This window comes from Alosa alosa, chromosome 5 (assembly GCF_017589495.1).
Source record: "Alosa alosa isolate M-15738 ecotype Scorff River chromosome 5, AALO_Geno_1.1, whole genome shotgun sequence".
NCBI classification, from domain to species: Eukaryota; Metazoa; Chordata; class Actinopteri; order Clupeiformes; family Clupeidae; genus Alosa; species Alosa alosa.
In genome coordinates, this window is record NC_063193.1 from 29,242,477 (window position 1) to 29,257,476 (window position 15,000).

At 49.0% G+C, this 15,000-nt stretch overlaps 2 protein-coding genes across 3 annotated transcripts in view; one reads left to right on the top strand and one right to left on the bottom strand.

Moving 5' to 3' along the window:
• Positions 1-15,000, bottom strand: part of LOC125294633 (tripartite motif-containing protein 16-like) — a 587,664-nt gene that overhangs the window by 562,191 nt on the left and 10,473 nt on the right. The gene's annotated exons all lie outside the window — the stretch shown is intronic.
• On the top strand, positions 1,978-14,800 carry myl2b (myosin, light chain 2b, regulatory, cardiac, slow). The gene is made up of 5 exons (XM_048243362.1): positions 1,978-2,057; positions 10,127-10,233; positions 10,473-10,551; positions 12,823-12,871; positions 14,488-14,800. Exons 1-5 carry the CDS (start codon positions 1,978-1,980, stop codon positions 14,584-14,586), a joined length of 414 nt encoding a protein of 137 aa, XP_048099319.1. The 3' UTR covers positions 14,587-14,800.

Here is a 15,000-nt window from a genome sequence, read left to right on the forward strand (position 1 = left end):
GCATGTGCTCGTTTAACCAACTCTCAAGCGGTGAGGCCTGTTCCAGCACAAAACACACAACCAAAAAGGCATTATTCACTGCTTTTGGTCTATGTTATAAGTACTAGAGGATAGGAGTACCTATATTATAATTACTAAGTAGGATAGGGTGGCTATATTATAATAATTATTAAGTAGGATAGGAGGGCCTATATTATAAGCACTAGAGGATAGGAGGCTATATTTGTCAGACACCAAACAGGGCCGAGGACCACAAAAGCGTCACGTTAGAATGTTTATTTAAGGGTTGGGGTTACAGGGTTTCAGGGGTTCCAGGGTTTCCAAGAGTCTCGTGTGTGTGTTCCCCAATAGCCAGGCAACTTCAATGGCAGGAGCACAGATGATCCGGAAATCTGGAAACACACACACAACAACAATTAAGCGAAGCAACTTGGTACAGTCAGGGCTGGGCTGTATTCGTGAAGAGAGACGGAAGGCAGGTCAGATGCCGGGGCTGGAGATGAAAGTAGTCGAGCAGGTCTGGGTTCTGGGCAAAGAGGAGGTCAGAGTGGGTTTTCCAAGACAGGCGGAGTACTGGTGCAGGTTTCTGAGCAGTCTGACAAGTGTGGACTGGCACCGCGACTTTTGCTGTACCCGGGCATGATGGTGGTGAATGCAGCGGTGCAGCTGGTGGGTAAGCGGGGTGAGGCAGGCAGAGGCAGGAACAGGTGGAGGTCATCAGACTTTAATCAGCAGCGTGTTACAGGCAGAGAGCTCATGACAGAACCCCCAAGGCGGCCCCAGAAAGTCCCAAGAGTGACACTACGTCGGGAGGGCTGAGGGGAGCCGGGTGGAGGGTTAGAATTCTCCGGCTGACCGAGGAAAATCCTCATCCTGAGGGAGCTGGAGGTCGGACAGAAGACGGACAGGCAATGGTGACAGGCTGTGCGCCAGGACAGAAGCCGCAAGGGCAGGACGGTTAAATCTCTGGGGTGCCCCTACTGATTGCAGGCTGATTGTAGATGCAGACGGTGGAAGTCGGCGATGAGTGTCCGGTCCATTGTCCGACTGGCTGGCACCTGTGTCTTTCCTCAGGCCCATAGCCCTCCAGTCGACGAGATACTGGAGGCCCCTACCCTCGCCGTCTGGACCGAAGAGTAAGGTCGAACGGTGCACAACCAGCCCACCGTCAACGAGGCGAGGAGGAGGAGGAGGAAGGGCACGGGGACCAGCGGGCTTTCATGCGTCGGTTTGACTTTTCGAAACATGGAAAGTAGGGTGCACCCTCATGGAGGTTGGCAACTGAGCCGACTTCGCGGTTGGGCTGATGACCCTCTGGATAGAACGCGGGTCGAATCCAGGTGCCAGTTTACGCCGATTCAATCTCAAGCAGTGGGAGATCCTTGCCGACAGCCACACCTTCTGGTCAACGACGGGTATGGTGTCGGCTTATCTCGGCTGCAGTTAGCCCCGGCATAGCTGACAGCTGACTTGAGTAGATGCAGCAACGAGTTTTATCCCAGGCAAATTTTACTCCGGCAACGGGCGTGGCATAGGCCAGGGCAGACCGGCAGGACACATCCCTCCTGGCTGGGAACAGGGGCTGGTAATACACACAACACTGGAAAGGTGACATACCAGCAGAGCAGGTAGAGGTGCCAGAGCATACCTCTATCCACGCCAGTTGTTGTGCCCAAGCCTGGGTTTAAGTAGAAACCATGCACCGCAGCCCAGCTCCCGGTTTGCCCGCCGATTGTCCATTGGACTGGGGTGGAACCCAGAGGTGAGACTCACTGTGGCCCCTGTGAAGACAGCAGCAGAACCTTCCAGAACGTGGAGGTGAATTCTGCGACCCGGGTCAGAGACAACATCCCAAGCAGCCCGTAGACGGGAAGACATGATCAAGGAACAGCCTGGGCAGTCTCTCTCTGGCATATGGCAGTTTAGGAGGGGAATGAAGTAGCCATCTGCTGTAGAACCGTCAACCACACAGTGAGAATGACTGTCATCCCACCCGATGGTGGGAGGCCAGTTACAAAGTCCAAGGACGCAATCAGGGTCGCAGTGGTGGGCGACAGGCAAGGGCTGGAGTAAAACCAGCGGGGTCAGAAAGGGAGGACTTGTTCTGATTGCAGGTGGGGCAGCACGATCTACTGGACATCCCTCAAAGCGACCAGAATGCCAGCAAGGAGATGGCAGGGTGCGATGCGGAGTCTCGGTGGCAGGCAAGGCGGAGTTGACAAACAACCGCTCAACAATGCTGCCATGTCCACTGACAAGATAAGATGGGTGCTGCTAAAATGACTCAAAGTCAATCATCACTGGCTAAACTCCCTGGAATCTCAAGCAAAGCAAACAAATGATGTGATGAGCATGAGGAGATAGCACCTATCAAAGTTAAGCGAGATGATATCAGAAAAGGAAGGGTCATGTTGTAACACCAGTACCAATACCCTCCCCACCTCCTCACGAATTCTTGTCACCACAAAGACACACAACAACATGGAATACACTACTGGAATACATGCTGAAAGCTGAGCATCTGCAACAAACTTCCAGAACCAGCAGGCAGATGGAGACTCTGGATCACTTTCAACCCCAACCTCCTTGGATTTCCCATCACCACCACACCCAATCAATGCCTCACCCAATCAAAATCCCCAGGCCACACAAACCCCTCTGACCTCCCCATCCCCTCATCTCCACCCCTTCATCCCCACTGGGCCCACTCAAACTCCATACAGGATCCTGAATACCCATCATCACCATCCCCTACCCAAGCACATGATGTTCCCTGCAAGAATGGAGAGATCTCTCAAGCAACAGTAGCCATGCAGAGTTTTACCTTCAGCCCAAGATCATTAGCACCAAAGAAGCCGGCAAGGTCCTCCACCCTCCTCCCCGCTAGAAGGATCTCTAAGCAGCAACCTCTTAGTTCATTTTCTCTCAGCCGCATATAGCATGGAATGCAGTGAAAATACAGATGGCAGCAGCAGGGGGACAATATATGATGACTGTATTGCATGATATTCTCAGGGTCCCTGCAATATAAAATGGGTACTGACAGTAGTTTTGAGAACATGCCGGGGACCCAGTAAGCTCCATGACATTCCTTATTCCTGTATTGACAAGAAATAGAACACAAATGCATCGAGCTTATAGGGTAAACCAGTCCAATCTCCTACCCGCACTTCACACATCAACCTCAGATTTCCATGGATCATATATTTCAACACTTAAAACTAACAAAACTAGCACCTCTAAATATCAGATCTCTTTCAAACAAATCATTCTAATTCATGATCTAATGGTGCACACACAACCTGCGATTTTTTACTTTAACTGAGACATGGTTAGATCAAGCAAACAGTGCTGCTACTCCTGATCGAATCAGCCCCCAAACTTCAGTTTGAGTGCTACCAGAGCAATAAAAGAGTGGGGGATAGCCACAATTTTCAAGACGCCTTTCAGTAATCAGTCGTCATTCGGTGATCTTACTTCATTTGAATATTATCTGTGTGCATGCATTAAGTCTTCCTCAGGATTTTATTACTGACAATTTACAGGCCTCCAAAACATTCAGCTAAAGTTTTCTTGAAGAGCTAGGGTGAACTGCTATCAGTTGTTTGCATAGAGTATGACTGTCTATTATATCAGGGATCTAAACTTGCATGGGATAATCCTTGAAAACAATTATGCCAAGGAATTCATTGCACTAATCGATACTTTCTCCCTAACACAGCATGTACAGGGCCAACACACTCCCTCACATACCTCGACCTTGTTATCACAAAGGGTTCGATGTCTCTACAGCTGTTAAAAGACCTGGCCTTATCTGATCATTTTTAAGTGTTCTTTGATGTGTCTATGTCCCCACACACTCAAAACACAGCTATGATGGTAAAAAAAGGAGAATCATAAATGATCAGACAAGTGCTCTCTTTGAGCAAGCACTTACCTAAAGTCAAGTCAACTGTCAGACTCTGAAGACTTATTTGATCACTTTAATGCAAAATGGCAAACATTATGCAAAAATGGCAAACATTGCTCCATTACAATTCAAGAAAGTTAAGGACAAACAGAAAGTAACACATGGAGGCAAAATCCAGCAGTTAAACTTCTAAAAAAGAGAGTGTAGGAAGACTGAAAGAAAATGGCGAATACAAACTTCAGATCCACTATGAAATCCATAAAGAGATGCTCCGCGACATATAACCCTGAAATATGCAAAAGCAAGACAGTCTTTTTTTTTCTAACATTATCAATAGAAGTTCAAATAACACTCGTATTCTATTTTCAACTGTTGATAAGTTAACAAATCCCCCACAATTAGCACCTGAACTTCTCTCAACTAATAAATGCAATGAGTTTTCATCTTTTTTAAAGGTAAAATTGACAAAATCAGACTCAACATATCTGCTCAATTGACAAATTCAAATAACCTGAACTTCCAGCAACAAACAGAGGGAAACTAAACTTGATGTCAGAGTTCAGCTTGATAGACTATGAAACACTTGAAAAAACGGTACAGAATCTCAGCCCTTCCACATGTGTCTTAGACACTCTGCCTACCAATTTCTTCAAAACTGTTTTTCACCTCATAGCGCGGATGTCCTTCAAATTGTAAATGTATCATTGTTGTCTGGCACTTTTCCTAAGTCACTGAAAACAGCTGTTGTAAAAAAGTCTTCTCAAGAAGAATAACCTGATGCCTCCATGCTAAACAATTACAGGCCCATATCCAATCTACCTTTATTGGCAAAATTATTGAAAAGTAGTCTTTAATCAATTAACCACCTTCCTAACATCAAATGGGTATTTTGATTACTTTCAGTCTGGTTTTCGGGCAAATCACAGCACTGAAACAGCTCTCATTAAAGTTTCCAATGACATAATGCTTCAACACAGATTCAGGTAAAACATCAGTCCTAGTGCTACTGGACCTTAGTGCAGCATTTGACACTGTTGATCACAATATTTTACTACAGACTAGAACACTGGGTTGGATTTACAGGCATAGTTATCAGCTGGCTAAAATCATATCTACAAGAAAGGAGCTTCTTTGTTGCCATCGAAACTGTACCTCAACACCAACGTCCTTGACCTGTGGTGTTCCCCAGGGGTCGATCTTGGGGCCACTATTATTCAACCTCTATATGTTCCCACTTTGGACAAATCATTCAAAATAATTTGATTTCATATCATAGCTATGCAGATGACACACAAATTTACTTAGCTCTATCACCAAACAACTATGGTCCCTCTTGAATCTGTGTGTCAGTGTATAGAACAAAACACCTGGATGTCTCAATTTTCTTCAGCTGAACAAAGAAAAAAAACTGAAGTAATTATATTTGGTAAAAATGAGGAAAGACTTAGGGTTGCCACTCTGACACAAAAGGGTTGAAGGCAAAGGATACTGTTAAAAACCTGGTGTATTAATTGACAGTGATCTAAATTTCAACAGCCACATGAAAGCGATAACTAAATCAGCTTTTTTTACCACCTCAAAAATATTGTCAAACTCAGAGGGCTGATGTCAAAACATGACTTAGAAAAACTCATTCATGCATTTATCTCCAGCAGGGTTGATTACTGCAATGGACTGTTCACAGGCCTTCCTAAAAAAGACTATTAAACAGCTTCAGGTGATACAAAATGCAGCAGCTAGGACTCTAACAAAACTAAAAGAACTGACCACATTACCCAATTCTTAAGTCCTTTGCACTGGCTTCCAGTAAGTCACAGAATTGACTTTAAAGCACTATTGCTTGTTTATAAATCAGTAAATGGAGCAGGACCTAAATACTTGTCAGACATGCTTCAGCAGTACACACCTTCTCGCCCTCCTCAGGTCCCAGGTGAAAACCTGCTAGTAAAACCTACAGTGTTAGAACTAAACATGGTGAAGCAGCTTTTAGCTGCTATGCGGCCAGCTGTGGGAACCAACTTTCGGATGACATTAAAAGGCCCCAACTGTAGCCAGTTTTAAATCTAGACTTAAGACCAAACTGTTCTCAGACGCTTTCTGCTAACTGTGCCGAAGTTACAAATTCTGAATCTGCCTCGATAATTATTCTACTTTGTCTTTATTACTTTTTTACTACTTTTTGCCTTTTTTTTTTTTTACCAATTATTCTTTATTTTAAATGATTTTACCTTGTGTTTTATGTTTTCTTTTATTATGATCTTTTACCTTTTAACTATTCTTTGACTATATTGCCCTTCTATGCTTTTATTTGTTATTATCGCTTGGTTTTTGTTTATGTAAAGCACATTGAATGACCTCTGTGTATGAAATGTGCTATATAAATAAACTTGACTTGACTTGTGTCCCCACTGTATGACCCTCGACCTCAAATTCTCTGGGACAAAGAGACGCACCGTCTGGGCATGCACTGGGACTGGATGGTCACGGAGGGCCTCCTGAATTTCCCTCCCTCGATATCCCAGGTCAGGGCAGCCACCACGCAAAGCAGGGATCGGGCAGAATTGATGCAGGTTCCTGGGAAGGGGCGCCATCCTTATGAAACTGACGGGAGAGAGCGTCCGCTTGGTGTTCCGAGAACCTGGGCGTATGACAGGGTGAAGTTGAATCTGGTGAAAACAATGCCCAGCGGACTGTCTGGGGTTAAGACGCTACGCTATGGATGTATTCGAGGTTTTGTGATCGTCCAGACCAGGGAACGAACTGTGGACCCCTCCAGCCAGTGACGCCACTCCTCCAGGGCAAGCTTGACTGCCAACAGCTCAAGGGTCTCCAACATCATAATTGCGCCTCTGCAGGTGAAAAGCCGGCGAGAGAAAAATGCACAGGTGCAACTTGTTGTCCTCCCTGCCCTGCGTTGAGAGAGTATGGCCCCCGACTTCACGCCTGAGGCATCCCCTCGACAACTTAACTGCCGGTCTGAACTGCATCTGGAGGATGGGGGCAGTGGTGAACCGGCCTTGAGGGTATGAAAGGCTGTGCTGGCCTCTGGGGTCCAGGAAAAGGGGTGTTTGATGCTGGTCAGAGCTGTGAGGGGAGCGCGACGAGCTGTAGTTCCGATGAATCTCCGCAGAAATTGGCAAAACCCGAGGAATTGCGGCAACTTCTTCCTATTCCCCGAACTGGCCAGAGGTAACTGCCAAGACCTTATGGGTCCATCTGGATATTGCCTTCAGCCACAATGTATCCCAGGAACGGCACAGTCTGAGCTGAACTTCGTGATTTCTCCGCTTTGACATAAAGGGAGTTCTCCAGGAGCCGCTGAAGAACCAGCTGACATGACGAGTGTGTTCGACAGAGTTCTGGAGAAAATTAAGATGTCGCCCAGGTACACGAAGACGAATTTATTCAGCATGTCCCGCAGCACATCATTCACCAGCGCTGGAATACCGCTGGGGCGCGGTGAGAGGCCAAATGGCATTACCAGGTACTCATAATGGCCGTGTGGGGGTGTTGAATGCAGTCTTCCACTCACAATTCTCCCCTTACCGGACTAGGTGGTAAGCATTTCTAAGGTCCAGTTTGGTGAAAATAGTGGATCCCTGGAGCAACTCAAAAGCAGAGGTGAGTAAAGGCAGAGGGTACCGGTTCTTCACTGTGACATCGCTCAGACCTCGATAATCAATGCAGGGGCTTAAGAGAACCATCTTCTTTCCCACAAAGAAGAACCCGCACCAGCTGGCGAGGAAGACGGCTGATGAGTCCAGCTGCCAGGAGTCCCTGATGTAATCCTCCATAGTTTTTCTTTCAGGAGGGATAGTGAGTAGAGGTGACCTTTGGGTGGAGCAGTCCCAGGGAGGAGATCAATGGCACAGTCGTGCATTTGGACGGTGTGGGGGGCAGAGATGTGGCTTTGGTCTTGTTGAACACCTCTCGGAGGCCATGGTAACATTCAGGGACATTAGAAATGTCGGGGCAGTGCTGGGGGTACTGAGCGGGGGCAGCGGCAGCACGCAAAACAGGTCAGGTGGCAGGCATTTCCCCACTCTTTCACAGTTCCGAGGCCCAATCGAGGTGAGGATTGTGGGAGACGGAGCCAAGGGTAGCCCAGGATTAGGGTTGGCCTGGGAGCTGAGCAGGTGGAAGCGATGGTCTCGGTGGTTTCCTGACACCATCATTGAGATGGGGGGGCTGTGATGCTGGTAACTGTGCCAATTTCACGGACCGCCCAGGGCCCGGCTGGAACAGGAGGATGGACAAGCGATACCAAGCCCAGCTGACGCAGCAAGTCCTTGTGTCAATAATGTTTGCTTCACGCCAGAGTCCACCAGGGCTGCCAGGGTGTGGGTGGAACTGACAGGTAAAGACAGACTTGGATGAGGGTTTACGGGCTGATGGAGGGCTGAATGTTCATTGAGCTCATCCCCTTTCCTCCCTACATCTGGTGAGCTCCGCCTTTGCTGGACAGGTGGCGACTCGATGACCATCACCACCACAGTACAGGCACAAGTTGGAGGTGATGCGTGGCGCCTGCAGGGGTTAGGGAGGCGCCCCGATCTCCATCGGTTCAGACTGGTCCGCTGGTTAGACCAGGTGTGGCAGCGACAGAAGGGCAGTTGGGACACTCCGCGTGCTGGTGGATGGACTCTGGCTCTCTCTCGACGACGGACCTGGATCCTGCGGTCGATGCGACAGCCAGAGCAATGGCTTCATCAAGAGTGGGGGTTGATCATGGGAAACCAGCTCGTCCCTTTTATGTAGTCCGCCAGGCTGTGGAGGAAGGCATCCACCAATGCTTCCATGTTCCAGGAGCCCGACTTGCCACAGTTCGAAGCTCCAATGGAGTAATCCGCAATGCGTCCTTCTGCCTTATTAATACTCATCAGGGTCCGAGATGCCTGCGCTTTGTGGTGGGATTCCAAATCTAATACCTTTGAGCATCTCCCCTCTGCTAATAGGTTGAAGGTTGCATGCTGGTCTGGCCTTTCCGAACTCCGCCGCTTCCCCAGAGTCGGTAGCCTGTCCGCCAGGTGAGTGATCACGTATCCGACCCTCGCCCCTTCAGTGGCAAAAGTCCTGGGTTGCAGGGTAAACTGGACCACGCAGCTGTCCAGGGAACATGATACCTGGGTTGGGTCGCCGCTGAACCGCTCCTGGTTGCGATCCTGGGTTCTGGGGCCCGCAGCCACGCAGCAGTGGACTGGGCAGGAGACTTCGGGTGCAGGGGCGGTGAGCAGGCTGGCTGGGGCTGGGCGGTGGGAGCAGGCAGAAAAGGTTGGGTGAGAAGTTGAATGATCATTGCAAGTTGTTGCTGTTGCTGCTGGAACTGCTGAAGCTGTTGGTAGGCGGCTTTTGAAGTGAGGGAGGCAGTGTCAGCAGTGTTGCGGTTGCCTCTCTCAGTCTCTTCCAGGCGCTGCATGGCGGTGGGTGGTTCTGGTTCGGCCGGTTTCATGCTAGTTCGACCGTCGCTGGGTCCATGTTTGGTCAGATCGCACTGTCAGACACCAAACAGGACGAGGACCACAAAAGCGTCACGTTAGAATGCTTTATTTAAGGGTTGGGGTTACAGGGTTTCAGGGGTTCCGGAGTTCCAAAGAGTCTGGCGTGTGTGTGTTCCCCCCACAGCCGGTAGCAGCAATGGCAGGAGCTGGATGATCGAAGTCCTGGGGAAACACACACACAACAGCAATTGAAACGAAGCAGCAGTACAGTCAGGGCTAGGCTGTATCTCAGAGAAGAGAGACGAGCAGGTCAAGATTACGGGGCTGGAGATCAAAGAAGTAGTCGAGCAGGTCTCTGGGTTCATTAGGCAAAGAGTCAGAGTCGTTTTCCAAGACAGGCAGGTAACTGGTGCGGGTTTGCAGGCGAGATCTGACAAGTGTGGACTGAAAAGAATGTTTATATACGGGCATGATGAGTGGTGAATGCAGTGCAGCTGGTAGGTAAACGAGGGTGAGGCAGAGCAGAGCAGGAACAGGTGGAGGTCATCAGACTTTTAATCATGCGTGTTACCAGGCAGAGAGAGAGAGCTCATGACAATATTATAAGCACTAGAGGATAGGAGGGCCTATATTATAAGCACCAGAGGATAGGGAGGGCCTATGTTATCAGTACTAGAGGATAAGGAGGCCTATGTTATCAGTACTAGTGAAGGACACGTGTGTGTTATTCTCAAGACTGAAGGGCTGCCTGCTGTGTTTGCTCTCTGCTCCTGCACAGGCCGCCTGGAATGTGGGGCAGGAGGAGATCGACGCCATGCTCAAGGGGAGGGCGGGGGCCCATCAACTTCACCGTCTTCCTCACCATGTTTGGAGAGAAACTCAAGGGTGGGTTGGGGGGGAGAGAGAGAGAGGGAGAGACTGACCTTGCTCCCCCATCCCATATTTAACATGAATCCAGCAAAGAGACTGTAGCCAGATCAATGGGGGTAGAGTGAGTTCTGACAGAGGACTGAAGAGTGTGTGTGTGTGTGTGTGTGTGTGTTTGTGTATGCATGTGTGTATGTCTGTGTGTATGTGTGTGCGTGTGTGTGTGTGTGTGTGTGTGTGTATGCATGTGTGTTTAGGTGCTGATGCTGAAGAAACCATCTTAAATGCCTTTAAAGTCTTTGACCCGGAGGGAAAGGGCACACTGAAGAAGGACTTGTGAGTAGCATCCCACTCCCAGCGGACGTTCCATCACACACACACACACACACACAAACACACACATACACACACACTGCTATGTGGTGCCAGGTTGAAACATCCCATCTCACCCTCTCTGATTCCCACCTGATGTCATATTCCATCACACAAACACACAGGCACAAACATACACACACACACAAACACACACTACATACACACTCACACACACACACACACACACACACACACACACACACACACACACACACACTCACACACACACACACACACTCACACACACACACACACACACACACACACACACACGCATTCCACACACACACACACACACACACACCTTTGCACACACACTTGCACTGCAATGTGATGTCGAACTGAACATGCCTGCAAACTTCCTTTCCTCCTTCCTCTCTCCTCCTTCCTCTCTCTCCTCCTCTCTCTCTCTCTCTCTCTCTCCTTCCTCTCTCTCCCCTTCCTCTCCTCTTCCTCTCTCTCTCTCCACTCTCTCTCCCTCCCTTCCTCTCTCTCCCTTCCTCTCTCTCCTTCCTCTCTCTCTCCTCTCCTTCCTCTCTCTCTCTCCTCCTTCCTCTCTCTCTCTCTCTCTCCTTCTCTCTCTCTCTCTCCTTCCTCTCTCTCCTTCCTCTCTCCTCTCCTCTCCCTCTCTCTCCTTCCTCTCTCTCTCTCCTCTCTCTCCCCTTCTCTCTCTCTCTCCCTTCCTCTCTCTCTCTCCCCTTCCTCTCTCTCTCTCCTCTCCTTCTCTCTCTCTCTCCTCTCCCCTTCCTCTCTCCTCTCCCCTCTCTCTCTCCCCTTCCTCTCCTCTCCTCTCCCCTTCCTCTCTCCCCTCTCTCTCCCTTCCTCTCTCTCTCCTTCCTCTATCTCCCTCCCCTTCCTCCTTCCCTCTCTCTCCTCTCCTCTCTCTCCCTCTCCCTCCACCTCTCTCTCCTCCTTCCTCTCTCCCCTCCTCTCCCCTTCTCTCTCTCTCTCCTCTTCCTCTCTCTCTCTCTCCCTCTCCCCTTCCTCTCTCCTCTCCTCTCTCTCTCCTCCTTCTCTCTCTCCTCCTCTCTCTCCCTTCTCTCTCTTTCCTCTCTCTCTCTCCTCTCTCTCTCCTCTCCTTCCTCTCTCTCTCTCTCCCTTCCTCTCTCTCTCCTTCCTCTCTCTCTCTCTCCTCTCCCTTCCTCTCTCTCCTCTCCTCTCTCTCTCCTCTCCTTCCTCTCTCCTCTCTCTCTCTCCTCTCCCTTCCTCTCTCTCTCTCCTCCTCTCTCTCTCTCTCCTCTCCCTTCTCTCTCTCTCCTCTCCTCTCCCTCTCTCTCTCCTCTCCCTTCCTCTCTCTCTCCTCTCCCCTTCCTCTCTCTCTCTCTCCTCTCCTTCCTCTCTCTCTCCTCTCCCTTCCTCTCCTTCCTCTCTCTCTCTCCTTCCTCTCTCTCCTCTCCCCTTCCTCTCTCTCTCTCTCCCTTCCTCTCTCTCTCTCTCCTCTCCCCTTCCTCTCTCCTTCCTCTCCCCTCTCTCTCCTTCCTCTCTCTCTCCCTTCTCTCTCCCCTTCCTCTCTCTCCTTCCTCTCTCTCTCTCTCCCCTTCCTCTCTCTCTCTCCTTCCTCTCCTTCCTCTCTCTCCCTCCCTCTCTCTCTCTCCTCCTTCCTCTCTTCTCCCCTTCCTCTCTCTCCTCTCCTTCCTCTCTCTCTCTCTCTCCCTTCCTCTCTCTCTCCTCTCCCCTTCCTCTCTCTCCCTTCCTTCTCTCTCTCTCTCCTTCCTCTCTCTCCTTCCTCTCTCTCTCCTCTTCCTCTCCTCTCCTTCCTCTCTCCTCTCCTTCCTCTCCCCTTCCTCTCTCTCTCCTCTCCCCTTCCTCTCTCTCTCCTCTCCCCTTCTCTCTCTCTCCTTTCTCCTCTCTCCTCTCCTCTCCTCTCCCTTCCTCTCTCTCTCCTCTCCCCTTCCTCTCTCTCTCCTCCTTCTCTCTCTCTCCTTCCTCTCTCCTCTCTCCTCTCTCCCCTTCTCTCCTCTCCCCTTCCTCTCTCTCCTCTCCCCTTCCTCTCTCTCTCTCCCCTTCTCTCTCTCTCCTCTCTCTCTCCTCTCCTTCCTCTCTCTCCTCTCCTTCTCTCTCTCTCCTCTCCCCTTCCTCTTCTCTCCTCTCCTTCCTCTCTCCTCTCTCTCCCCTTCCTCTCTCTCTCCTCTCCCTTCCTCTTTCTCTCCTCCTTCCTCTCTCTCCTCTCCTCTCCCCTTCCTCTCTCTCTCTCCTCTCCTCTTCCTCTCTCTCTCCTCTTCCTCTTCCTAGTGTTTCCGAGATGCTGACCACCCAGGCGGACAGGTTCTCTCCAGAAGAGGTTTGTCTCTCTCACACACACACACACACACACACACACAGACAGAGCCTACACCAGGCTCAACTGGTGGTTTACTGATTTGCTTGCTTTAGTACACACTATTGTAGGTTGTTTGTAAGTATATCATCAAATGATGCAGACATCAGAAAACACTTTGGTTAAAGCAACACAGTGGATTTCTTTCACCTTAAAATAACAGTTTCAAACTCATTTTGATGCTACAATGACTTACAAGGCAGCCCTGGCCTACTGGTTAGCGCTTCGGACTTGTAACCGGAGGGTTGCCAGTTCGAACCCTGACTGGTAGGCCACGGCTGAAGTGCCCTTGAGCAAGGCACCTAATCCCTCACTGCTCCCCAAGTGCCTCTGTTGTTGCAGGCAGCTCACTGCGCCGGGATTACTTTGTGCTTCACCTCACTGTGTGTTCACTGTGTGCTGAGTGTGTTTCACTAATTCACGGATTGGGATAAATGCAGAGACCAAATTTACAGGATCAAAAGAGTATATATACTTACACTTACTTACTTACTTACAATACGGAGAACGTAGTCTCTGACTTTGCCTATGTGAGCCTGGTACGTCTGGTATTGCTCTACTTTACTGTAATGTGGTAGGAGCACAACCCTTTTGGTCTTTTGCCTTTTAGTCACTTTTTGAAGAATTGTGTCGCCCCTAAGTCAGTGGTTCTCAACTGGTGTGCCATGAGGCAAAGTGAGGTGTGACGTGGGATTTTGAGGAACCCAATACATTTATACAGACTCATGAAATAGGCTAGAGGGCTAATTTAAAGCTTCTTGAATGAAAAGCTGAATCAGCATTATGTGAGTATATGCCATCACTGTGGTCTCAGCTCGTGAACACACTGTATAGAGAAACATAATGGTCTCTGCATTTATCCGAATCCGTGAATTAGTGAAACACACTCAGCACACAGTGAACACACAGTGAGGTGAAAGCACACACACTAACCGTGCCCAGTGAGGCTGCCTGCAACAACAGCTTGGCCTTCGAGGGGAGCAGTGAGGGGTTAGGTGCCTTGCTCAAGGGCACTTCAGCCATGCCTACTGGTCGGGGTTCGTAGTCTAAAGCGCTAACCAGTAGCCATGGCTGCCCCAGTGATGATTGAGGAGGAATGCTGGGTGAAGTATAAGTTGTGTATCTCGCTTGTTGTTCATGTGTAGATGGAGCAGATGTTTGGGGAGGAATGCTGGGTGAAGTATAAGTTGTGTATCTCGATTGTTGTTCATGTGTAGATGGAGCAGATGTTTGGGGAGGAATGCTGGGTGAAGTATAAGTTGATTATATCTCGATTGTTGTTCATAATGGCAGATGGAGCAGATGTTTGGGGAGAATGCTGGGTGAAGTATAAGCTGTGTATCTCGATTGTTGTTCATGTGTAGATGGAGCAGATGTTTGGGGAGGAATGCTGGGTGAAGTATAAGCTGTGTATCTCGCTTGTTGGTCATGTGTAGATGGAGCAGATGTTTGGGGAGGAATGCTGGGTGAAGTATAAGTTGTGGATCTCGATTGTTGTTCATGTGTAGATGGAGCAGATGTTTGGGGAGGAATGCTGGGTGAAGTATAAGCTGTGTATCTCGCTTGTTGGTCATGTGTAGATGGAGCAGATGTTTGCTGCCTTCCCTCCTGATGTGGCGGGAAACCTGGACTACAAGAACCTGGTCTACATCATCACACACGGTGAAGAGAAGGATTAGGAGTAAACACCTTCTCATCTATCATCTCTCATCTCACACCTCAGTCTCACTGAGCCTCCCGACTCTCATTCTCTCTCTCTGATGAGAACAAACAGAGAGGAACACGCTTCTCTAGCATTAAACACAGAATACACGACTCCTGATCACAATGACCTTTCTAAACCTTTAATGTGTTATATTACAAATTCAATAAATTGAGCCAGAATCAAACAAATGTTTGTTTTTGTTGTTATTATTTGTTATGTTTTATTTATTATTCTCTGGAATTATTAAGTCGATTCCCCAGAGGATGACAAAAGCTCAGGTGTGTACTTCAGTCTTTAAAAGACTGGTGTCTACTGCCATCTAGTGTTGGTGACTGGCATGCATGTGGAATTTAGTCCTTTCGGCAATTCTTATCACAGTCGTGACACA

What these genes read in the sequence shown, in the direction of transcription:
- myl2b (XM_048243362.1), top strand. Translation starts at nt 1,978, where the DNA reads ATGACTGTCATCCCACCCGATGGTGGGAGGCCAGTTACAAAGTCCAAG. An exon ending in GTTTGGAGAGAAACTCAAGG is followed by an intron (nt 10,234 to 10,472) that starts GTGGGTTGGGGG and finishes ATGTGTGTTTAG; the next exon opens with GTGCTGATGCTGAAGAAACC. An exon ending in ACAGGTTCTCTCCAGAAGAG is followed by an intron (nt 12,872 to 14,487) that starts GTTTGTCTCTCT and finishes GGTCATGTGTAG; the next exon opens with ATGGAGCAGATGTTTGCTGC.